At 51.9% G+C, this 24,953-nt stretch overlaps 1 protein-coding gene across 1 annotated transcript; it reads right to left on the bottom strand.

The window, feature by feature from the left end:
• Positions 1–457: 457 nt before the first annotated feature.
• On the bottom strand, positions 458–24,131 carry larp4b (La ribonucleoprotein 4B). Its single transcript, XM_079751592.1, has 17 exons — positions 23,576–24,131; positions 19,778–19,911; positions 10,390–10,543; positions 9,346–9,522; positions 8,876–8,957; positions 7,442–7,578; positions 7,054–7,157; positions 6,816–6,926; positions 6,679–6,732; positions 5,415–5,678; positions 5,033–5,136; positions 4,201–4,473; positions 4,098–4,122; positions 3,446–3,616; positions 2,490–2,680; positions 1,970–2,141; positions 458–1,699 (listed from the first exon to the last, which is right to left on the bottom strand). Exons 2-17 carry the CDS (start codon positions 19,856–19,858, stop codon positions 1,325–1,327), a joined length of 2,475 nt encoding a protein of 824 aa, XP_079607718.1. The 5' UTR covers positions 19,859–19,911; positions 23,576–24,131; the 3' UTR covers positions 458–1,324.
• Between the last annotated feature and the right edge of the window lie 822 nt (positions 24,132–24,953).

Raw genomic sequence — 24,953 nt, 5'->3', positions numbered from 1 at the left:
ACGTGAGCGCCATGCTAGTAAACCTGCCAGGCCCTGCTGTCCATGAGCTTGAGTCCAGACCACAGGACCCTCCTGCTAGAGGAAGCCTGGCTCCCAGAAAAGGCAAAGGACTCAACCAAACCACAACAACCCAAAACCACTCTATCCAATCAACATCTCCAAATGTCCACCGACCGGCCAATCAGGCGGGATGCGGTTAAACATGCGAAAACCAGGCACCTTCATTGTGAGTACGACAGTCTGGCTGTGACGTAGCATCTCAGTGTGATGTAGCCTCTAAGCATGACGCGACATAGCATCCGAGCATGATGCAGCGTCGAAGCTCAACAAAGCTAACCTCTCAAGAAAACATCACTCCACATCACCCGAGAAGGTTTAAAGAATGCGAGACCAACCTCAAAGCTTAATCAGATCAGCTTAATCAGATCACCCCCCCCCCCCCCCCCCCACACACACACTCTGTACAAACTGCCGTTCAACACACCGACCGACCGTGTGAGCAGACCACCCACAGGTGACCGTCCCTAGGGTGGACCCTCGGACTGTTAGTAGCATGCTATGTTCCGTTGCAAAGCTAGCCGAAAAGCCGAATCAGATGAAAATTTGAATGTAAATCAAATAATTAGAAAATGGCCGCCGATTTGGCAGGAAAACGTTAAACGTTGCTGAGAAACACAAAGAATACAGGATATTATTGACCATGTGGGACAAGTCGGAAACTGCAGTTAGTAAGGAACCGAAAAAACAACGGCGACGACATCTAGTGCAGTAAGCGATCTACAAAATATACAAATAAAAACCTTTCAAACATCGACCAGCAGGTCAGTGTGGTGGTCATGAGATGGAAATGCAAATATGTTATGAAGACCAAACAAAAAAACACCACCAGCCCGTCCCGCCATTCATCTGCACCTCCTGCTCAGGGACACACCCACCTGGAGGTCACCTGGCCACAGCGGGCCAATGGGAAGCCTGCGTGCTTGAGCAGGTCGGTAGCACAGCAGAAGGCAGTTCAGGGATCACACTGTGGATGCAAACCCCACAGCGCCCTGACGTCTGTATGGCAGAGGAGGAGGAGGAGGAGGAGCAGGAGGAGCAGGAGGTGCAGGAGGTGCTCTACATGCACAGTAATGTGGCCGTGCTGGTCTGACGGCCGTTTGGGTCTGGAGATCCGGAATCAGACCAGCGGCCTCCGGTCGGCAGGAAGAGACAAGAACCTGACTTCCATTTCCAACCGTTAGTGAGGAGGGGGAGAGGAGGTGAGGGAAGGAGCAGGTGGAGGGGGTGCGGGGATGTGAGGGGGGAGAGTGGGGGCGTACCCCCCTCATTGCGGGGACTTGGGAGGCGTGTGGTGGGGGTCTTTGCTGGGGGTCTTCCCTGGATGCGAGGGGGCGGAGGGCCAGTGGCTGGGGGGCCGCCGGGCCTCCCGGGGGGGGGGCCCTCGGCCCAGGGCCACGGAGCCCGGCCTGGAGGAGCAGGAGGAGGAGGAGGAGGAAGAGGAGGAGGAGTAAGTCTCTCTTGCGGACCGATGCTCGGCCACCCGGCCGCCGTCGGCCGGCACCGCGTCGCACTTCCTGTCCTCGCCAGCGGGGGCGCCGCAGGCCGGGCGGGCGTCCTTGGGCGCGTGGGGTGGGGCCTGGGACGCCGGTGCCTCCCTGATTCTCTGGCAGATCTCAGCGTAGGACGGCTTCCTCAGCTCCTACACACAACAACACCTCCGTCAGCTCAGCTGCTGTAATGCACACGTTTTAACTAATGGTGGGGAATCCCATGGTACCTCACGATACGATAGGCGACATATGACCCACGATACCGATAATATCGCCCTACGTTAGACAATCTGATAACGACGCATCACCATGTATAACGATGAATAACAAACGACCGTGAAAAGGGTCTGTTTTTATTCACGGTCCAAACAAGAAAAAAAAAAGGGGGGGAGTGAAGAGAGGGGGGGGTGAGTACTGACCGTGGCAGCTCCGTTGACCTGCACTGACTTGCTGGCGGTGGACAGAGAGCCAGGAACCCTTTCAACAGCAGAGTGCACCTCCTTCTGCTGCTGCTGCTTCACCTCCACCTTTACCTCCTTCTGCTGCCTCACCTCCACCTCCTTCTGCTGCCGCACCTCCACCTTCACCTCCCTGAGGAAACGGGGGGAGAGAGAGAGAGAAGTATTGAGCAGCTGCTTAGTTTGCGTGGTCGCAGTTCCTTAGAGATCGAAGATATTCCTCAGGTGCTGTGTTGTCGTGTATTCATGTTGTGTCGTTCTGCTGTGTTGTCATGTTGTCGTTTTGTCATGTTGTGTTCTGCTGTGTTGTCATGTTGTTCTGTGTTGTGTTGTTATGATATAAACAATCCTAAAGTTTTAACAAACCAAATCAAATCACGGCTAGTGCATGCTATTATAGTAGTTTAATGTCCACCACGACTGTGTGAATAACTGTGAATGGATGAAGGTTACGACTGAATGGAGGTTCAACTCTTCTTACAGGTGAGGGGCTGGGATGGCCGGGGCCTGGGGCGGGCCGGGGGTGGAGCATGGGGCCGGCGTAGGGCCCGCGCCCGGGCTGGAGTGGCTGGCCGTGGGCTGGAAGCTGGAGGGCGGTGGGGGGGCGAGGGTCCAGATGGGCTCCCTGGGGCCCCCTGGTGGGAGGGCCGTGGGGGCGCCGGCGTCAGAGCTCTGCAGAGGAGAGAGGACTCAGTACTCTGACCGCGCTCTGGGCAGCCTTCTGGACAGACACACGCCCGTGCTCACTGGCCTATGACTGTTTTACCTTCTTATCATTTCCCATTTCCCTGTTTTCTAGATGGTCTGTTTCATCTCTTTCAGACGTGGTTCCTGTCTGAAGCGCTCTGAGTTATCGAGTGTCTGAAGCTGGGTGAATAAACCTAACAGACGACTTTAATAAATAGACCACTACTCCCACTCCCCTTGGGGGGGTGGGGTCTGCTCTGTGATGTCTAGACCAGTACCCCAAGGGGTACTTTGGCGTGCTGCTGGGGATACTCAGATTCAATTCTGAAAGCTGGACAATACAAAGTGAAGTGGTTGAGATTCAGGAAGAATTTATTCTAATGGGATTCACCTCTACATGCTCTGACCCTTCCCTGGCGTTGGGCTTCTTTTGTGGGAAGAAATGAGCCAACAGTTGCATGAAGCTCAGGCCTGTGTTTCTCACTACATTTTCAGTATTCACCCATTTTTAATGTTCATGGTTACACTGCCAAATACAACGCACACAGATTATTTATGTTCATTTATCATTAATATTATTTGGGAGAACTACTAGTGTACTCTTCAAAGAAAAGGATGAAGGGGGTACTCGTCTAGAAAAGTATCTTAGAGGTGGTACACTAGTAGAAAGAGTTTCAGCACCACTGAGGGGGGGTCTGTTCTGTTCTGTGATGGGGTCTCACAGAGCACGTTAACCGCGTGCTGTCTCACCTGCTCCTTGGCTGAGCCAATCAGAACGCTGCTGGCCAGCCGCGTGTCGAAGGCGTCGTCGGGCCGGCGCTGGCCGGTTGCCCCGGGCAACGGGGGGAAGCTGGAGAGGCCAAGCTCGAAGCTGGGGGACGACGGTTTGGGAGGGGGGGGCGGAGACTGGGGCACCACCCTCTGGAGGGACAGCCAAACCAGAGACACAGTGAGAGGAGGGGCTAACACAGCCAATCAGAGACAGGTGAGAGGAGGGACTAAAACACAGCCAATCAGAGACATTGTTTCAGGATGGGCTAATGCAGACAACCAATCAGAAAACAGAAAGAGGAGTACTGAGGGAGGGGCTAATGAAGACAGTCAATCAGACAACCGAAAGGAGTTCTGGGGATGGGCTTATGCAGACAGCCAATCAGACAACAGAATGAGAGCTGTGGGAGGGGCTAATGCAGACAGATAACCAGACAACAGAAAGAGGATCGCTGAGGGAGGGGCTAATGCAGACAACCAATCAGAAAACAGAAAAGAGTGCTGGGAGGAACTAATAAAGACAGCCAATCAGACAATAGAAAGGAGTGCTGGGGAGGGGCTAAGGCAGACAGCCAATCAGACAACAGACTGGCGTGCTAGGGAGGGGCTAACACGGCGACAGGGCACTTACTGTAAACTTGTCCTCCCTCTTCCTCCTGGGGACAGAAACAGAGAGTTAGGGTCCTGCCGCCCCATGGGGGGGTCCATGGTGGTCTGGGGGTGCGGTCTCCTACCTTCCCCTCCCCAGGCCCAGGGAGTAGTCCGCCCCGGGTGGGGCGGGTGGGGCAGCGGGTGGGGGCTCGGCCAGCCGTCCCGTGCCGGCGACATCCCGGCGGGGGAAGGCGGGGCCTGAGGGAATGCGGGCACGGGGGGGGGCGGGGCCGCGGACCCCCCCGTTCAGCAGCCGGTCGCTGGGGAAGTTGGGGAACAGGGGGGGGCTGTCCAACAGGCCGGAGGACCGCTCCACCGGCGCCAGGCTGGGCCGAGGGTGGGGCTTACTGTGGTTCCTGGGGGGGGCGGGGGGGTGAATATGAAGTTAATGTAAGTTTACAGCATTTTTAGATTAGAGGTCCAGCGAATAGAGAACACAAGGAAAAAGAGTACATAATCTGAATCAATGGTCAAATCTGCCTTAAGGACGAAGAGATGTTGAGGCTCCTCGCATCACTGACCACACGGCTCTGAACCACCAGGCAGCAGGGACCTCACTAGGACCAGGGGGCAGCAGACCCCCCAGGGGGACCGGGGGGCCAGCAGACCCCCCAGGGGGACCGGGGGGCCAGCAGACCCCCCAGGGGGACCAGGGGGCCAGCAGACCCCCCAGGGGGACCAGGGGGGCCAGCAAACCCCCAGGGGGACCAGGGGGCCAGCAGACCCCCCAGGGGGACCAGGGGGCCAGCAGACCCCCCAGGGGGACCAGGGGGCCAGCAGACCCCCCAGGGGGACCAGGGGGCCAGCAGACCCCCCAGGGGGACCAGGAGGACCAGGGGGCCAGCAGACCCCCCAGGGGGACCAGGGGGGCAGCAGACCCCCCAGGAGGAACAGGGGTCCAGTGGGGCCACTCACCGGTTCCTGGGGGGGTAGTGCCTCACGTTGAGGGGGGATGTGGCCGGTTTGAAGCTGTGGGACGTGAAGCCGTTGATGAACTGGGTGTTGTGGAATGGAGTGACCTGGGGGGGGGGGGGGGGGGGAGAGAGAGAGAGAGAGAGAGAGAGAGAGAGAGAGAGAGAGAGAGAGACAGAGAAGAGACACAGACAGAAGGAAGCGTGGGTGAACGTTGTCTTAGCGCAGTACTAATAAAGTTACTCAACTATATAACTAACCACTAGAACCCAACACCTCAACTAACCCACTGACGGCTTCAACCGGCTTCACCTAAACGTGAAGCTTGCCCCTATGTCCCGCCCACCTGCCCGTCCATGGTGCATGCTGGGAGTGGGAGTCTCACCAGCTGGGGGTCGATGAAGCTGTGTGTGGTGGACCAGGCCTGGGGCGTGATGAGGCTGTAGAGGGGGAACTGCTGCTGGGGGCTGTAGACCGGGGGCATGTAGTAGGAGGTGTAGCGCTGCTGCTGCTGCTGCTGCTGCTGCTGCTGCTGCTGCTGCTGCTGCTGCTGGCCCCCCGGGGCGTACGGGTTCACCTCAGCCGGGACCCGGTACCCGTTCTTTGGCATGAAAGTGTTGATGGCGATCGCCTTCGCCTTGATCCTGGCCTGGGAGTGGGAGAGGGGTGAGGTAGAGAGGGAGGGGTGGTGGAGAGGGGGGGAGGAGAGAGGGAGCAGAAGGGAGTGAGAGAGGGGATGGGGAGGAAAAGAGGGGAGAGAAAGAGAGGAGGGGGAGAGAGTGAGAGGAGGGAGAGAAAGAGGGGAGTTAAGAGAGGGGTGGGGGAGAGAGAGGGGGCAGGAATGATGGTTGGAGGAGAGGGGGAGGAGGAGGTAAGAGGGAGGTATTGGGAATGAGAGACGGGTGTGGGAGAGAAAGAGGTGAGGCAGAGACAGGAAGGAGGGATGGGGGAAGAGGGAGGAGGGATGGAGAGAGGAGGAGGGGCGTAGGAGAGGGAGAAGAGGAGTGATGGGAGGAGAGAGGAGAGGAGTGAGGAAGTTTACATCACATTAAAACTATGCGCGTGTGCGTAATAACCAACCCTCCACTTGTTCTAAAGCATGGCTGTAGACCAGTGGTTTGGGGTCCTAGCCTACGACTACCTAGACTGAAGTGTCATTGTAGGATATCTATAGGGTGGGGTGAACGCTGGTCTGAGTTGCTCTGGACCAGGTACCACTGTGACTGGTATTTAAGCTGTCTCCAGGTGTGATGTGTGAATTGAAATGCACCACTCAGCTTCAGCGTGGAGCGATCCAGCAGCGAAGAGCTGAATTATACATGAGGCCTAATGGCCAGAATCTAGACACACACAGTGATGGTAAACACATTAACACACGCCCCACCCTGGTGATAAACATAGAAACACAGATCAGACCGGAGCAGTGGATCACTGCATCATCCCCATTCTGTTAAATCACACACACACACACACACACACACACACACACACACACACACACACACACACACCCCTATGGAGGTACACACAGACGCACATACACTCAGATCCACACAATCAAGACGGACACACGGACAAACACACACACAAACTCACAAACTCAAGATAGATACTCACGGACACACACGGACAAACACACAGACACACACCTTGATGGGTTTCCCCTGGAAGGTCTTCACCTCCTCTCTGAGGTACTGGTACGCCTGGGGAGGAGAAATGCAGTGAGCACTACTGTAATACTAATCGTTGACATAAGAAAGTGGGCTGTTCTCTGTGAGGTCCTCACCTGCTGTGCGTGGGCCTCTGACTGGAAGGTGATGAACCAGTTGTCGTTGTAGGCCAGCTCACAGTTCAGGAATTTGGGGAGGTGGTCTCCTTTGAACAGGGCCTCCACCTCCTGAGAGACACACACACACACACACACACCTTAAAGACATGGATCTGAAGTCGCTTGGGATAAAAGCCTTTGCTTCATGACTGACAATAGTTTGATGGATGTGTCTGGTGTGTGTCTGTCTGTGTACCTCCATGGGAGTGCTCTCTGGAACCTCCCTGAGGATGACGATGCAGCGGTTCTGATTGGGCCGAACCTTCTCCCCCTTCTCATCCACCTGGACCAATGGCAGAGCTGCAATCACAACGGGTCAGACATGAGCAATCAACCCCCGATACAGACAGAGATCGTAGAGTCAAGACAAGAGCAATCAAGATCGACAGAGTATATACGCTAGTAACAATATGTTCACTACTAAGTTCCCTACCGTGTTCACTAGTGTGTTCACTAGTATGTTCACTACTGTGTTCACTACTGGGATCACCACTATGTTCACTACTGTGTACACTACTGTGAACACCACTATGTTCACTAATGTGTTCACTACTGGGATCACCACTATGTTCACTAGTACTAACAGCGCAGGATGTCCACGATGAGCTCCACGTCGGTGCTGAGCTTCTTGACATGATCCAGGTTGGCGACGGTGATGATTGGCACGTACTGGTCACTGTCCATCTGGGAGATGAGGTACATGTCACTGGCTAGGTTCTCCCTGTAGGGGGAGAGACAGAAAGGGGGGAGAGGGAGAGAGGGGAGTCATTGAAATGAATTTATAGTCTGTCTGGTCATTCATTCAAATGGATTGTGATCGTCTGCCTAATCTGCTGTTGAAAGTGTCCAGAGTCCATGAAGGGCAGAGGCAGTGTGGCCTCATGGTTCTGCCTCAGTGGTTCTGAGCACGCTCCAGTGGGCCTGAACTCACTTTTTCAGGACCTCTGGGGAGTTAATAGCTCCAGGACGGTGGGTCGTAAAACAGCACTCACACCACACACCAGGAGACGGAGCCGCCTCAGTCCCCTGAGGAAGAGGGTAGGCTGGCGTAACCCACGGCGACGGCCTCTGTGAGCGACCCACCAGCCGCTCTTCGACCCGGCGTTCAAGGCATGGTTTCTCTGTCGCTGTCGTCTCAGCGGAGAGGCACCAGCTGTCATGCATCACTACTGAGCTAAGCCCCTCCCCCAGCGAGCTACATCCTCTAACACCTCGCCCCTCTGCGCTAACCGTCTCACTCTAAAGTGAAAGCCCGGTATGCAAATTGCCTTGGATCGGTTTGCATGTGAGCGCCAGTGAGAGTCCCGCCCCTTTCCATCTCCACAGTAGGCAACAGCCTGCCCGGGCCGGAGCCCTGCCAAGAGGCACTTCAACAGCAGGACAACCTTAGTTCCACATGTGGGGCAGTCACCAGAGCGGCTCTGGATCCATTATCACCAGAGGCTGAGACCACCCACACCGTACAATCTGAACACACAACCAACCCCAGAATGGAAAAAAAAAAATTATTTATATATATATATATATATATATAATAAAATATGAGGGAGAGACAGAGAGAGAAAGAAACAGAGAGACAGAGAGAGGGAGAGAAAGAGCGAGAGAGACAGAGAGAGAGAGCGAGAGAGACAGAACAACAACAAAGTGAAAGTAAAAGATGGAGGAAAAAAACTGCCTGAGAGTAAAAGGGAGGGACAGCAAGAGCAAAATGGACAAAGGGAGTGACGGAGAGAAAAAACAAAGGGGAGGGAGGGAGGGAGGTGGAGGGAGGGAGTGAGGGAGAGAGCACTAGAGCTGACGAGCATGCAGGCATTGTTTCGATATGGCATGCATAGTTCAGTGCATTCCACCGTGGCAGCCAGCATCAGCCCAGCAGCCTCCACAAAACAACAACTAGAGAGCAGGGGAGAGAGGAGACAACGGGAGGAGGGGAGGGGAGGGGGGGGGGAGGAGAGGAGAGACTCACTGAGACAGAAAAACAAAACGGAACTCCTGGGAGATGTAGTTCTGAGACTCACCGAGAAAGACAGAACTCCAGGGTCTTCTTCAGCAGCTCCCTGAGGCTCTCCTGGGGGTTCTCCGGCTGAGAGTCGCCTCCCGCTGAGAGAACACAGACAGAACACCAACCTTTCAACCAACCATATGCCGCAATGGGTTCTCCGGACCAATCAGAGCGCACCGTGGGATCATTTAGCCAATCAAAAGTCCCAACCAACCAGGGAGGTTGGCGTTTTCGTCAACACCACCACCAACTCTTCTCCCCCCCAAAACACCATCACCACCCCTTCTGCCATCATCCCCAGCCTAAACACCATCACCACCTCTACCACTTACCCCATCTGCCCCACCACCTGTCACTACCCCCACCGCCTCCTCCTCCAGCTCCCCAACCTGCGGCTTGGCGTCCAGTATTGAACTACTTAATTTGACACCAAGCTCCATCTACACCCCCACCTGCACCACCACCTCCTTTACCCCCACCGCCCACCTGTCTGCGGGGCGTCCTGGCCCGGCTCGGGGTACTCTGGGAAGGCCTGGGGGCCGGCCTCCAGGGGGAGGGGGGCCAGGGGGCCCTGGTCAGCCAGCATCAGGGGGGCGGGGGGGGGGTCATCGGGCGCCGTCAGCACGGGCTCCTGTAGGGCCTTGTGGTCCCCCGCCTCGTGGCCTGCAGGGAGACCAGCACATCATTCAATATAAGAGGGTGTCTCCAGCTGACCGTGTGTGTGTGTGTGTGTGTGTGTGTGTGTGTGTGTGTGTGTGTGTGTGTGTGTGTGTGTGTGTGTGTGTGTGTGTGTGTGTGTGTGTGTGTGTGTGTGTGTGTGTGTCTCCAGCTGACCGTGTGTGTGTGTGTGTGTGTGTGTGTGTGTGTGTGTGTGTGTGTGTGTGTGTCTCCAGCTGACCGTGTGTGTGCGTGCGTGTGTGTCTCCAGCTGACCGTGTGTGTGTGTGTGTCTCCAGCTGACCGTGTGTGTGCGTGCGTGTGTGTCTCCAGCTGACCGTGTGAGTCTCCAGCTGACCGCGTGTGTGTGTCTCCAGCTGACCGTGTGTGTGCGTGTGTGAGTGTTTCCAGCTGACCGTGTGTGTGCGTGTGTGAGTGTGTTTCCAGCTGACCGTGTGTGTGCGTGTGTGAGTGTGTTTCCAGCTGACCGTGTGCGTGCGTGTGTTTCCAGCTGACCGTGTGTGTGCGTGTGTGTGTGTCTCCAGCTGCCCGTGCGTGTGTGAGTGTGTGTGTCCAGCTGACCGTGTGTGTGCATGTGTGAGTGTGTGTCTCCAGCTGACCGTGTGTGTGCGTGTGTGAGTGTGTGACTCCAGCTGACCGTGTGTGTGCGTGTGTGAGTGTGTGTCTCCAAGTGACCGTGTGTGTGCGTGTGTGTGTGTGTCTCCAGCTGACCGTGCGTGTGTGAGTGTGTGTGTCCAGCTGACCGTGTGTGTCCGTGTGTGTGTGCGTGTGCTTCCAGCTGACCGTGCGTGTGCGTGTGCTTCCAGCTGACCGTGTGTGCGTGTCTATCAGACCGTGCTTATGTGTGCCTAACCTTGGGGGCCGGGCTGGGTGGTGTCACTACCGTCCTTCCATGGGGGGCAGGCCGAGGGAGGGGTGTGGGCTCCTCCTCCGCAGGGGTCCAGGTTAAACATGTGGTTGGCCCATGCCTTGGCATTGGGGTTCAGGTCGGAGACCTTGGCGGAGTCCTGGGAGAGGAGAGGAGGGGGAGAGAGGAGAGAGGTGGGGAGGAGGGGAGAGGAGGGGGAGAGAGGAGGGGAGGAGGAGAGAGGAGGAGAGGAGGGGGAGAGAGGAGAGGAGGGGGAGAGAGAAGAGGGGTGGGGAGGAGGAGAGAGGAGGGGAGGAGGGGAGAGGAGGAGAGGAGGAGAGAGGAGAGGGAGAGAGGAGAGAGGTGGGGAGGAGGAGAGAGGAGGGGAGGAGGAGAGAGGAGGGAGGAGGAGAGGAGGAGAGAGGAGGGGAGGAAGAGAGAGGGGAGGAGGAGAGAGGAGGGGAGGAAGAGAGAGGAGGGGGAGAGAGGAGAGAGGAGGGGAGGAGAGAGGAGGGACAGGGGGGTCAGACCTCGGAGCAGGAGACCAGATACACTTTATTCACATGACTGATCCAGGGAGACTGTGTCCTAACAGCTGATTATAGAAGACACAATCCTGCTCAAATATAGAAAACATCAATAAAAAGTCTGCACCGTAAGACAATAGAAAAATAGATATAGAATAGAACAGAAAATGTAGATTGATCCAAAGATATATCGATGTTTGACAAAATAAACCGTGCGGATCATATCAGCATCATGTGTGTGTTCATATCCTGTAGTCTGGGCTCATTGTTGAGGTTTGTCATCATACACTCACATTAATAATTAATAATACTTATATTAATTATTTTAATATAAGTTCAATAATACTAGAACAGGCCCGGATGGTCAACCAGCCAATCAAAAGCCCTCTCCCAGAGAGCATGCAGTCCTGCTGAACCAATGAAACGCTGAGCGTGCAGAGAGCGAGCATGAGGTCATGAGGTCACACCTGGACAGGTGGACATATGTTTGGCTGTCGGAGGGTATCAGGTGAGGTGAGGACACGGGTCGGCCAGCCGGAACGCTCAGGCAAAACACCAGTGTTTGACTATCTAACCCCGCTGCCCTCCAACCACCCCCTGGGGAGGCAGAGAACACTGTGCCTCGCCAAAGACTATCTCAACCCGCGGCCCTACCTCCACTCCCTGCGGGGAGAGAGCACACAATGCATCGTTAACCCCATGGATCGGAGCCCTGCAGCCTGTCAGGGTAATCTGAGGGAGACATCTGGGGCAGCGAGACAGGGAATGAGACAACAAGGATGTTTTCTTCAGCTCTTACTGGAAGGCTTATGATACACTGCACAACAATGCCAGGTAACTCTAGCAGCGTACTGGCGCTCGTAGGAATGAAGGAAGTGTTTCCTCTTCATTGCCTCTCTTCTCCACGTACTCAATACTACGGCCAATATAACCTTTAAAAACCTCCATCTCACTCCAGTTGAAAGTAAGTCATGCAACCATTTAAAGGAGGTGCTGTTGGTCAGATCCAGGAAGTATACATTGAGTGATGTGAGAGGAATGCCTTCACCATGTGTCAGCGATCAGGGGGTGAACTGATGGGGAGAACTTTTGTTCTGATTGGCTGACTCTGCATGAGACATCTAGATCCTAGACCAATCAGGGCATCTATTCCCTGAATGGTTCGGGGAATCCATCTGAGCTGTCAATCACATGCACAGCGTTATCATAGCTCTGCCCCTGGTTTGTGGATGCTATACCTCTCATTGATGGAGAAGTTGAGGGAGCAGAGAGGGAGGAGGGGGTGTTTTCAATGAGGTCGTCTTCTGCGGTCTCGTTTTACAACCTCCAATACTGTGACCCCTACAACAACTTCCAGATCCATTGTGGGTCGCCTGCCACTGTATTACAAACAATCTCTGATGGGTTTGATGCAAGCCGTTGGAAATCAAGGATGGTCCTCTTCCTGAGCCACCGGGGAGTGGCCGGTGGTGTGGGACTGTTACGACACCAACCGTGTTACGCGTGATACCAAACCAGCACGCCCCCTGTCTCCATGACGACAACAGCAGCAGAGAAGCCGATGAGCCAGTCTGCCCCAACACAAGGCAGAGTGACTCTCACCCTGCTGGCATCCACCAAGACATCCCGCCTCGTTCTACAGGTTTGTAAGGACAAACAAACAGGACGGACCCGCTTCAGGGCACCTAAGATATCTACACGTATGTGAAAGTATCAAATACAAAGTAGCTTATTAATAGTTCCGTTGAGCTTACGATGCCTCAATGATAATGTGTGGGGATTTGAATATTTTTCAACTAACCTGAAACCAAATGCCTCACAAACCTGAAACTCATTTCCACCACAAACACTACCGAGCCAGCCGACCGGCCTTAACGAGCCCCGACCGACTGATTAGTTACGTCAGTATCGTCATAGAAACGACATGTCGACGTTGTCCAGAGGGTCAGAAGGATCTTGTAGTCCAGTCACCAGAGGGTTAGTAGCGACTTGTAGTCCAGTGGACACGGCCGTTCTCTGAACACACCGATGTGCAAGCTGCAACTTCGTAGTCCTGACGCCGTTATGTTTGCAGATACGACGCCCGGGTCAGAAGAAGAGGCACACGCCGCGGTGTTCATTGCAAATCTCGGAACAGATACTGCAATGCACCGTTTCCAAGCATTACTGGCGAATGTTGTGTTTGTGAGCGTTGTTGTGTCATCGACTCAGCAGGTAGACACCATCAAGGAAGCCCGGTTGTAAAGGAAATGCAAACCCCAGCCCCTGCGCAGGGCCAGGATGGTGTAGTGGAAACATGCTACTGGGTGAGGGTCTGGCCATGATTGCTTATTTTACCAAACACATTATTTGCTCACCATCCACATACCATGATGTCATGACCCATAGACCCGTGATGTCAAGACCCCCAGACCTGATGTCACTATGGTCAACTCCCAAGAACACGAACACACGAACACACACACACACACACACACACACACACACACCCTCCTGACCCTGTGAGTCATGACAGCAGTGTCATCCAGGCACGGCTTCACAGTCTGGGCTGTCACACTGCATCACACACCATGGAGGACTGCTCTGATGCGCCGCGGCTGATTGGTTCTCCCATTTTATGTTGCTCTCTCATTCCCTAGGTCTGTTCGAGACTGGGTCTCCTCTCTCTCTCGTTCTCTCTCTTCCTCTGTCTGTCACCGTCTCCCTCCCTCTCTCTCCCTGTCTGTGTCTCCTCCCTCTCTTCCCCTCTGTGCTAGAGTCAGGGTCCATGGAGGGCAGACGAGATAGATGCTGACGCACTGGGACGGGGGGGGGGGGGGACGACGACAAGAAAGAAATAGACGAGAGAGAAGGTGTGACGCAGAGAGAGACAGACGTGGGGCAGAGAGAGATAGGTGTGAGACAGAGAAGGCTTGGACTAAGTGCTTAAGGCCTAGTGGCTTGGATTTCACACACACACACACACACACACACACACACACACACACACACACACACACACACTTTATTACCATAATATGGGTGAATATAATATGAGCCAGACACACTAAGCTTTATATTATGCATCTAGATTCAGTTGGTGGACTGATTTATTGACTGGATGTAAAACAATATGAACTGACACTTCTGAAGAGTGGACCCCCCAGCCCCCCCCTCATATCTGAACCAGGCTACCATGGCAACCAGCGACGACATCACCCGCTGTTTAGGGTACAGCAGAAGGCTTCAGGTCTGCTTGACCTTTCAGGCTCTCTCTCCCTCTCCCCCTCTCCCCCTCGCGTTAAGGGAGAGAGGGTGAGACTCATGACTCGCTCGTCTGTTGAGGTGAGTAATGCTCTGTCAGCCCAAAGGTCAGGCCCAGTGGCGCAGGTTTGATTCTGACCTGACTGATGGAGAGAACACTGAAGGAGGAAGAGAGACAGAGAGTGTGATGGAGAGAGGGAGAGACCAATGAAGGAGGAAGATCCAAACCACACAGCAGGAATGAGGCTGTAGTATAATCCATAGAACAGCACAGAGAAAGGGTTACAACACATACGAGGGCTGACCCCTCATAGTCGACTAGTCCACTATCTAGTCCACCAACATGTCAACTAACTAGACAACTACCTAGTCCACCAACTAGCCCGCTAACTATCCCACTAACAGTTGCTGGCCTCTCAGTCGACTGAGGTTGTGTCAGATAGTCCCATGTTTGGTAGGAATAGCACGTCTTTCATGGTTTCATCGTCTCCCTGGTCTAATTGTCGTGTCTCAATGACCGCCGACGTAAGGAAGCCCAAAAGTGAAAGTGAAAGTCGCAGCAGCATATCAGCTAACAATCACAAGTGGCCCTGCCATGAACAGCAGCCCATCAGATGAGGCGTTGACAGCACCATTCAGAAGGGTATGCTGCCAGCACTACAACAGGAAATAGCGAGGCACAAACACTCTGCTGTGAGTGGACGGACAGACGGCATTAAATACATGATAAAACTGACATCTAGAAGTGTAAAACGATATCTAGAAGTGTAAATTGGTGGAAACTATGGCGGAATAATATTGCGCACAAAAAAAGATTTGTGCCTGAATGACTTGTGAGATATATAAGATAAGAAGATATCTTCATTGATGAAGATATAGATGACCTCTAGTCTTATGACTGTTTGATTCATGAGGATTACCGGGAGGACTATAAATAATGTAAAAAGCATGTGTGTTTGTACATGATGCAGGATTTGATGGGTGCCCATGGATCACTGTAGAGCAGAAGACCCCACTGCCCTCACCTGGACCTCGCTGATCCTTATCCGACCGTATGCATGAGTGGGGACGCGTGTGGAAAAAGACTCGGGGGTCTTTCCATTTCGTAATGCTGGAACTCTCTGCGCTCTCTCCCCCCCCCCCCCCCCCCCATCCTTGAGCCTGAAGGCTGTGCAGATCCAGATAACGGTTAGCATACATCACCCCTGGCCCGGATAAACTCTGTTTGCCTATGAGCCTTGGGATGTGGCCATGTGCTAGATGCCTTTTATTAGTTATCATGATGTGAGGCCATGTCTCAACCCTCCCATCCCCAGTTCAGAACATTCCGATTGCCAACATATAGGACTTAGCATTGTGTAGCATCTCATCCTAGCTATCTTTAATACTTAGCATTGTGTAGCCTCTTATCATAGCTATCTTTAGAACTTAGCATTGTGTAGCATCTTATCCTAGCCATCTGTGTTGTATACAGGGAATGGGTTAATCCAGCGATTGTAAGTGCTTGGCACTTGGTTCTATGAACATCCTTACTGTACTTTCCGAGTGCCATAACATTCAGAGTGCCGTAACATTCTGAGTGCCATGACATTTCGAGTGCCGTGACATTGCGGGTGCCACGACATTACGGGTGCCACAACATTCCGTTGGGTAACTAAATATGACCCAACGAGGCGGTCTGAATAGGTCACCAAGGCCAACAAGAAGCAGAAATATGTGGAGCAATAATAGACTAGTCTATTATCATGATGTTGGTAAAATGGATCCAAACTGTATTTATAGGTACTCCTTCCAGAGCCGACCGTCTTCACAGGGCAGGTCCGTTAATGCCAGTGGGAGGAGCCACTGACGGGGTCCACCCTACTGGAGCAGCCAAGGCCACAGTGTCACTGCATATAGCCTCCCCGCTGAGCCCTGGGACCATGTGGTCCCATCAATCACACCGGTCACAGGCCTGGCTCAGATACAGTCAGTCCACAAAGACCTAGCACCCAACAATCAGACCACACAGGCCTAGCCCCCTACAGTCAGACCACACAGGCCTAGACCCTTACAGTCAGACCACACAGGCCTAGACCCTTACAGTCAGACCACACAGGCCTAGCCCCCTACAGTCAGACCACACAGGCCTAGCCCCCTACAGTCAGACCACACAAGCCTAGCCCCCTACAGTCAGACCACACAGGCCTAGACCCCTACAGTCAGACCACACAGGCCTAGCCCCCTACAGTCAGACCACACAGGCCTAGCCCCCTACAGTCAGACCACACAGGCCTAGCCCCCTACAGTCAGACCACACAGGCCTAGCCCCCTACAGTCAGACCACACAGGCCTAGCCCCCTACAGTCAGACCACACAGTCCTAGCCCCCTACAGTCAGACCACACAGTCCTAGCCCCCTACAGTCAGACCACACAGAGCTGACAACACACAGACAGACAATTAGTCCACACAGAGTAGGGCTGTCCCCTGAAAGTCGATGATTCGAATCATCAGTCGGGGAAACCCCGCAGTCGACTCAGAGAATCTGAGTCGACTGCGGGGTTTCCCGCCGTCTTCCTTTATTTTTATTTATATTTTTTTTTTTCGTCAGTGAGTGATGTGCATCAATAAAACTAAAAATAGAAAACATTAAAATGCACAGGAATAATATTTATATGGATAATAATTATAATTATATATTTTAGAAGGACTGATGTGGCACGACGTGTGCTGAAATGGATACAAATTGAAACCAGAACGGTTGGTGCACGGACGGTGGTGGTTTTACTATAGCAAATATTACCACAGCCTATAACCATGTCTCAGAAGACGTCAAAAGTGTGGCGACATTTCGAACATTTAAAGGACAACCGTAACAAAGTGAAATGCAAACTTTGTATGCAAGAATTTGCAGTTTTATTATTCTTCTGCAGCGGCAGTTGGTGCTGAAAATAAATTGCAAACTGCGCGTACAGATGCCACCGCAGGCTTAACATTCACCATTTGCATCATAGCTCTAATGATAATAATAAAGAGAAGCTTTATTTAGACACTGTCCATGTCACTGTGGCGATTGATTCATTGTAACTTTGTTTGCTAGACAGAATCTCGCAGAGGGAAGCGGCTGTCTCCCCTTACATCATTGCTATATTTTCTCTGGGAGCACAGTCAGAGTGGCGACACAGCGCTGTGTATTCTTTCGGGCTCAAAAAATGCAATCAGATCATGAACACAGGGCTCATTTAGTGGATTATCCACTAGCCTATACATGAGCCCCGTGTTCATTATCGGACCGCATTATGGGCAGGAGCCTAATTAAAACCCGACAGGAATAAGTTGGCTACTATTCCGACGAGTTTGATTGACAGAAAACTGTTCAGGTGAGAACGTAATGAGCGCAACACGCAAGCATATATAAAAGGCCTATCAAAACAAAGAAAACTAATTTTTTAAACCTCCAAAAGACCTGCCCCGCACGGCCGCTGGACTGAAAAGGCAGATCTGATTAGACTCAGAAAATTCCGAGCCGGGGACAGCCCTAACACAGACCTAGCTCAGATACAGTCATTCACAGAGAGAACCAATTCAATAGTTCACAACGGCAACCAAGTCGAGTCTGAATCCAAAAAGTACCCATAAATTCCCACCACCGATCTGAATATAGCACTGTAGCGATAAATCAGAGGTAGACGTGATGATTAATACTTTAATGAAAGAAATAAAAATGTAGGAATGGACGAAAAGTCAACAATACAACAGCGTAAGAACTAGGGCTGTAATGATATGCGTATCGAAACCAAAATCGCAACACTCAAAGCCACAAAACTGTCTCGTGGTGTGAGAAGGCAGAAGCGCGACACGACCTTTCTAACTCCCATTTTCCTTCCAGTCCAGATCCAGCCACGTGATATGAGCTGTTAGTGCCAGGGTTTCCGTTGTCCGGTAATAGAAAAATTAAATGTCAGAAAAATTGTATCTGTCCGGTCAAATTTGCTAATAATCAGTCTAAATAATAGTCTGCTGAAACCGCTCCTCTTATCGATTCGGTAAGTCTGCGATGAGATGCCCTCGCTCTGATGACAGCGCTCCGTGGCTACGGAGGATTGCATATCTCAAGTGCTCAAAAATAGCCTGTGTGATCCCTGTCTCTAGTGTTCTGTGGGCTTTGACAGGCAGTTGGTCTGCTCATAGGTCAGAATGAAGCGGCCACCGATTATTGACAGGCTGGGTACTTTATTCTTATAAACAACCGGACTCGTTTGTTTCTTCACTAGACTGACACACACACACGCTACTGCTTGCTCTCCTCGCTCGTCCACTCACTCGCTGACGTCACACACACTGCCATTCTCGCGCACACACATACGTTACTCGTCACACTATGCCTCGTTATTGCGAATCTGACGTTCATGTTTTTTCCCATCTATTTGAAAGTTAGGCTATTAAACTTGTTGGATTCTATACGGCCTGATTATGTCATTATTTAAGCTACATAGCCTAATAAGATGCGATACTAGGATATTTGACCGAAAACGAAACCTATGCAGGTCACTTTGACCATCAGCGTTTATTCTAGCGGGAACACTGGTTAGTGCTACCAAACTATTCAAATTACTATTATTTATTTGACATTAATATTTTCAAATACGTAAGCCTAAACCTAGGGTTTTTGCCTACCTGCAAGCATCCTCCAACTGCAATCTTTGGTTATTTATTTAGCTATAATTTAATAGTATTCTTTCTGTTCAAATCTGTTCAGTGTTCCAAATTATTTGTTCTTAAATGTTACATTAAGTAAATTGTTATATACAGGGTGAGGGCAGCAGCTCTAAGCCTGTTTGGGTCAGAGCAGGGTGAGGGCAGCAGCTCTAAGCCTGTTTGGGTCAGAGCCTGTTGTAGTTCAGAGCAGGGTGAGGGCAGCAGCTTTAAGCCCGTTGTAGTTCAGAGCAGGGTGAGGGCAGCAGCTTTAAGCCCGTTGTAGTTCAGAGCAGGGTGAGGGCAGCAGCTCTAAGCCCCAGCGTCTAGAGCAGACGTCGTAGACTGCCAGAGTGCCATGACTCAGGTGCAATAGCACCTCCTCAAACAACAGCACAATAGGAACCTTATCAGGGCTTAAGGTTGCTCAAGTGCTCATCTCAGACCCAATAAGACGACCAAAATAGTGTGACAACAAATCACACGACACTGCCACGATAATGATTGGTCAGTCGGACTGCCCTAGATTAGTCGGCCTGTCTGTCTAGTATCCACTCTCCCAACACTTTGGGGACACCCTTCAGATTGGTGTGTCCATTGTCCTGCTGAATCCACAATAGGATAAACAGCTCACTATGCGTTATATGGGAGTTTGCCCCAAGGCTCAATGAACCACAGCAGGTATGTCTGCACTCAGTAAACAACATGGACCAGGCGAACTAAGTGATGCAAAGTGACTGTAGTTCAGAGAAAGGGGGGGGGGGCTCTCTAAGGAAGCCTACAGTGTAGCTTTTATATATGGGGGATGAAACCAAGGACTTTACATCTGCAGTAGAGAAGTGTGTGTGTGTGTGTGTGTGTATATGTGTGTGTGTGTGTGTGTGTGTGTGTGTGTGTGTGTGTGTGTGTGTGTGTGTGTGTGTGTGTGTGTGTGTGTGTGTGTCTTACCAGGTGAGAGTTGTGTTTTGCCTCTTGAACTTGCTGGCCCTGTGGTTCAGCTACAACTTTCGTGTCCTGATCAGAAGTCATGAGCCGTCTCCTTCTTGGCTCCTCAAGGAGAAGTCTCTGTGTCACCAAGGAAGCTGTGAAGACAGAACATTACATTATGGGTATTGTAGCATTATTTATCAAGAGTTTCATTAAAAAAGTTCATTTAAAAAAATGAAAAGGCTGAGTTTGCAAAGAAATTTTTGCAAACATAGCTAAATGTTTGATCCAACATCACCATTTTTGATTTGATGTCAAGTATAACAAAATTGCAAGGCTGTGTTGCACAAAAGTAGTATGGCAGAGAGCACGCTAAGATCAGATCACGTTATACAATAGTTCATGTTGTCACCTCAGTTTTTCCTCCAGCACTGTATGGTTAAGGCCGCCTTAACAACAGTAGGGCCCCGCCTTGACTACCAATGTAGTCAAGCCGTTTTTATTTATTATGCAATAACAAAGTGAAAAACTCGTAGGGAAAGAAAACATGCTTCCATCAAGTACAAAAAATAATGCTAAATAAATCATACATACTGTTCAAAACAATAGTCGTGCCATAAAGCTTTTTGAATGGAATTGAAACGGCAGCATCAAGTGGTTGTATATATTAATGCGAACTGAAAGCCTCACCGAAGACCCCCTAACTAAGACATTTTCTGGGGGAAACACTGCACCTCTTAACGTGGTCACATGAGGAAACAAAACGACACACCTGTTCCACAAACACCTTAGGACCCGCTACAAATACTTGCACGCTACTTTTCTCCAATGCCTGATGATTGGTGAGCATACATTAAACCACCCCTTGCGTCAGAGCGGAGGCATGTACTATAGCATGACATTCGCATTGAGTGTTGACGGCGTTTCCCACAGCGTGCCGAGTATCTCCTCTTTGTTCAGAGGCCTGACCCCTCCCAGTCCATTGTGACTCACAACAACAGCCTGCCATTACAGAGCCTGTCCACAATGGACCCAGCTCAGTGGAGTGTGTTACCAGTGGGCAGACGGTACAACCGGCCCTTCGACCAAGGAGGGTCGGTTATGAACGATGTACTGTCGGACTTCCAGGTAGAATCCCTGAGTTAATCAATGTCTCTGTTGGTATTTACTGTATGCCCTGGCCCTGGACCTTAGCCGGGGAGGAAAATTTCAGGCCAGTGTTACACGGTACCGGTGAGGGAAGAGGAGGCCTGGAAGATTCCTGCTCTGATCTTTGCCCTGGCCATAAACACAAACCCAAACAGAACGGTACACCTTAACTCAACCGTTTTTAACTTTATTCCCATTTCAATTGAGGGAATTTAGCAGACGCTTTTATCCAAAGCCACTTGCAATAAGAACGTTTGTCAGAAGAGAGAGAAACAACAATTTATCTCTGTTGGTACAGTAAGGATGTTCATAGATCCAAGTGCCAAGCACTAACAATCGCTAGGTTAACCCATTCCCCGTAAACAACAAAGATAGCTAGGATAAGATGTTGGCCAATGCCAAGTACTATTCCCAAACTTTGTACCTCCATTTAATTGGATAAAATAACTTAACCATTGCCTGTTCCGAGTAATGCATCATGGGAATCGCTGTGAAACATCACTCTTTCGACATTACAGAGCATGGTCATGTTTCCGAAAGAAAACTACATTAAATGAACGTAGCGGTCCCACCAGACCTATTGATCGGGGCAAAGCACCAGGTTTGGCATTTCTACGGAAACCATTATCAGTCGATTCCCATTGGTTCTTCCCAGTTTTTGGCCACAAACGCCACAGGATTTAGGTACAACACTCAATTGATACGAATTGATTTGCCTGTCGCCATGTTTGACTTCAACACCACATGGGCTGTATGTCCGCATCCAGGATTGCTACCCCAGAACATGGGAGGTCAGGGGTTTGCATTTCTGTACAGTGGGTCCCAGAAGATCATTTGTAAAGGGTTGATAATCCCCCCCAACATCGTGTGTGTCTACCATGGCCCGGCTGTGTTTGCATACAGAGCAGACATACACGGAACGGCTGTAAACTTTGATCCACATTTAGGTCCCCACAAACAGAGGGAGTGTGTGTGTGTGTGTGTGTGTGTGTGTGTGTGTGTGTGTGTGTGTGTGTGTGTGTGTGTGTGTGTGTGTGGTGGAGGAGACCACAGTCGCTGGCGTCCCAACACACCAGGCTTGCAAACCAACAAGCAGTGAGTGCTGACGGTCCGAACAAGGCCCGGACCGCTGGGTGATGATAGCGCCCAGCCATCGCTGTGGAGCTCGTCTGAAGCGATTTCAACTATGGGGGCAATAGGCCTTGTAGCGTTCTGTGTTTGATTCCCGATCGGTGGTCCTATACTACGTGTCATCTCATTCCCTCATCCCCCTTTCCTGTCCACAAACAAAGAAAAGACCATAAATGTACATATAATAGAAAAACCTAACATAAAGGCCCTATTTTAATATCATATGGAGAAGTGAGTGACCCCTTTATGTTCTACTGTTGACTCTGGTAGATCCTTCTAGATGTTTCCACACTGTGGGGCATGGGGGGGGGGGGGTGCTCCCCTACTCTCAAACTCAACCCAAACAACGAGAGTCACTCTCTTGGTATGAATGAACATGTAGAGGAACTGATGAGTTTACACTCAACTCAGAGCAGGAGAGACACCACCGGCTTCCACACTGAACCACGAGAAGAACTCCAATAAAGCGATGACCATAAATCTGGCTGATGTATTACAAGCCCTAAATACTTCTAGCAGGCAATATAAATCTATTGATAGGGTTGACTTTAACAACACCGTCAGAGCGTGAACAATTCGTCCCCGACTCCGTGACACGGATATCCACCTGAGAGGCATGGCATGGGGACAGGCGATGCGTGTCTGAAGACGGGTTAAATGTTCCATAAACTTCCAGGAACCAACACACTTCGACTGATACCGTGAATGCATGTAATAGGTAAAATATCTTCCGCTTAGCGACGTGACGTGTTGACGTCAAACAAATCTATAAATCTAATTTGTAAGGCGTTTACCTTTCATGAAGTCCCATAATAGGCCCCGAATTCTGCCAATACAGACGAAGAACGTCCACTTGTCTAATGTCAGCGTATTTATAGCTGACTGGGTACCACTAGGACCCCAGCCAGGAGCCTTATCATGGGCCACCCCACCACAACACGCCCATCACATTAAGTGAGTTAACTTAAACAAAACAAAACAAGTGCAACTTTCACTATTCACACCAGGCACCCATCACCCACAGACCCCAGCCCCACCACCCAACCGGCCCCATCACCCAACAACCCCCACTACCCACCCGGAACCGCAACATACATCCCCACACCCACCGGGCCCCACAACCACCGACACTGCCCCATCACCCACCCGACCTTACAACACGTCGTAGTTGGAAGGACTGGTTCTGACGATGAAGGTAATGCTCTGAACGTCACGTTAAGAACTCCGTGCTCCCCCTCACATACACCCGACCCGAGCAGTACACCACCACGCCGTCCGTCCATATCTCCAGAGGCCCTTGGGGCGGCGGGTGAAGCCGAGTTCAGCCCAACAACGAGCACTGAAGTGTAGGCCAGTAGCATCCCATTGAAGATGGCGACCTCCGCGGCGTGATGTCGCGTATTCAACCCCGCCACCCCCGCCGCTCCGAGCATAGATCACGCACATGGTTTGTTGACATGGCGGGCGGGGAGTGTGTCTTCCCCGGGAGCCGTCAATCAGACCAAAACACCTTGTGGGGGAGCCTGCACGGGGACTCACCTGTGTGCTCTCCGCGGGGCGGCGGGGCTGAGGGAGCGAGGCCTTCAGCGGGCTGCCAGGCTCAGTGCGCAGGGGGTTAGCAGCTAGCGGGGTGTACGGGCCCAAACACCAGCTAGCACCCGCGCTGTTATCAACACCACTCCCGGCGGTACCGAGCTCCGACGGGCAGACGGGGGACCAGAGGGCGGGTTGCTTGCTCGGCGGTAACACGACGCCCCCTGAACTGACACGAAGGACTCCGACTTAGGCTTCACCAGCTAGCAAAGCATAGCATAGCGAGCTAGTTAGCACAGGGCTAGGTGGCTAGCTGGCTAGCTAGCTAGGCTAGGTGGCTAGCGGGTCAACTTTATGATGCGGTCTGCTGGAGGCTCCGATAAACTCCGTCTCCTGGGTGGACGTCCGGCCCTCCCGAAGCAAAACTAAGAATTCCTGGCGAAGGTGAGGTGTCCCCGACGTGACCGAGACGCTGCGGGGTGTGGAGTAGCTCGCTGCGGCGGTAATCACTCGAAGTGTCGGCGTCGAGAGGAGGGCTTTGGGGAGCGGAGAGATCGCTGTTTCCGACAATACTCACCCTGTCACTCTGAAGATAAGCCCCGCCCCCTGAATATAAACGGCACCGCCCCCTAGGCCTTGAGTGGGCGGGGCTTAACTGACCTACCCCCTATACGTGTCGACCAATAGGACGCCCCGCTTTGGTGAATTCTTTTTTTCACTCTTGAGCTAAGCCACGCTCGCCGGGAATATACGGGCGGTGTCTGTATATCCCCGGTGAGGGGGGCAGGTACGCTTTGGTGGTCAGCCCTCGCATCCTGGGGTCCTATTGGTCGACGCACCCATGGGTTGGGGCAATGCCGTTCGCATAGTGAGGCCACGCGATTGGACGAAACCCACAGTGGGGACAGCCGGTTGGTCGAGGCGCGCAGCGGGGACACACGCCTGCCCGCTCGTGATTGTGTGTGTGGGCGTGGCTCACGTTCCACCGGCGACGCTGATTGGCCTAATCTCTATTGTCATGTATACCAAACTGGAAAACCAACGATTTAAAGCTATTTGCCGTCAAAGGTGTCAGAATAACAGACGTAGTCATCTCGGACCCTGCAGTCCTTCAGTACTACATATAGCGGTGCAGAGAAAGGCATTAACATTGCCAGGGTTAGGGGTCCGATTCCGAGCCATTCAGCCATTGGTGAATGCTTTCAGCCATTCACCAAAACATATAAAGTGATGTGATTGGTTTAGGAACCCAGCATATTTTATACATGAATTAGGAATAATATAGCCTTTCAGTATAAGCAAACAATTATTCCAAACAATTATGATTTTTTTACAACCTAAAAAATAGTTTATTCTATGTTGAAGGGGGACCTCACTCTAGTGT

Source organism: Pollachius pollachius, assembly GCF_949987615.1.
Source record: "Pollachius pollachius genome assembly, chromosome: 14".
NCBI classification, from domain to species: domain Eukaryota; kingdom Metazoa; phylum Chordata; class Actinopteri; order Gadiformes; family Gadidae; genus Pollachius; species Pollachius pollachius.
This window is presented reverse-complemented; position numbering and strand designations above follow the sequence as displayed.

Bases quoted from the DNA above. Each gene is read 5' to 3' on its own strand.
- larp4b (XM_079751592.1), bottom strand. From the start codon at position 19,858: ATGACTTCTGATCAGGACACGAAAGTTGTAGCTGAACCACAGGGCCAG. The intron at 4,474-5,032 runs GTGAGTGGCCCC...CGCCCCCCCCAG, and splicing joins CACTACCCCCCCAGGAACCG to GAACCACAGTAAGCCCCACC. The intron at 1,700-1,969 runs GTCAGTACTCAC...TGTTGTGTGTAG, and splicing joins AGGTCAACGGAGCTGCCACG to GAGCTGAGGAAGCCGTCCTA.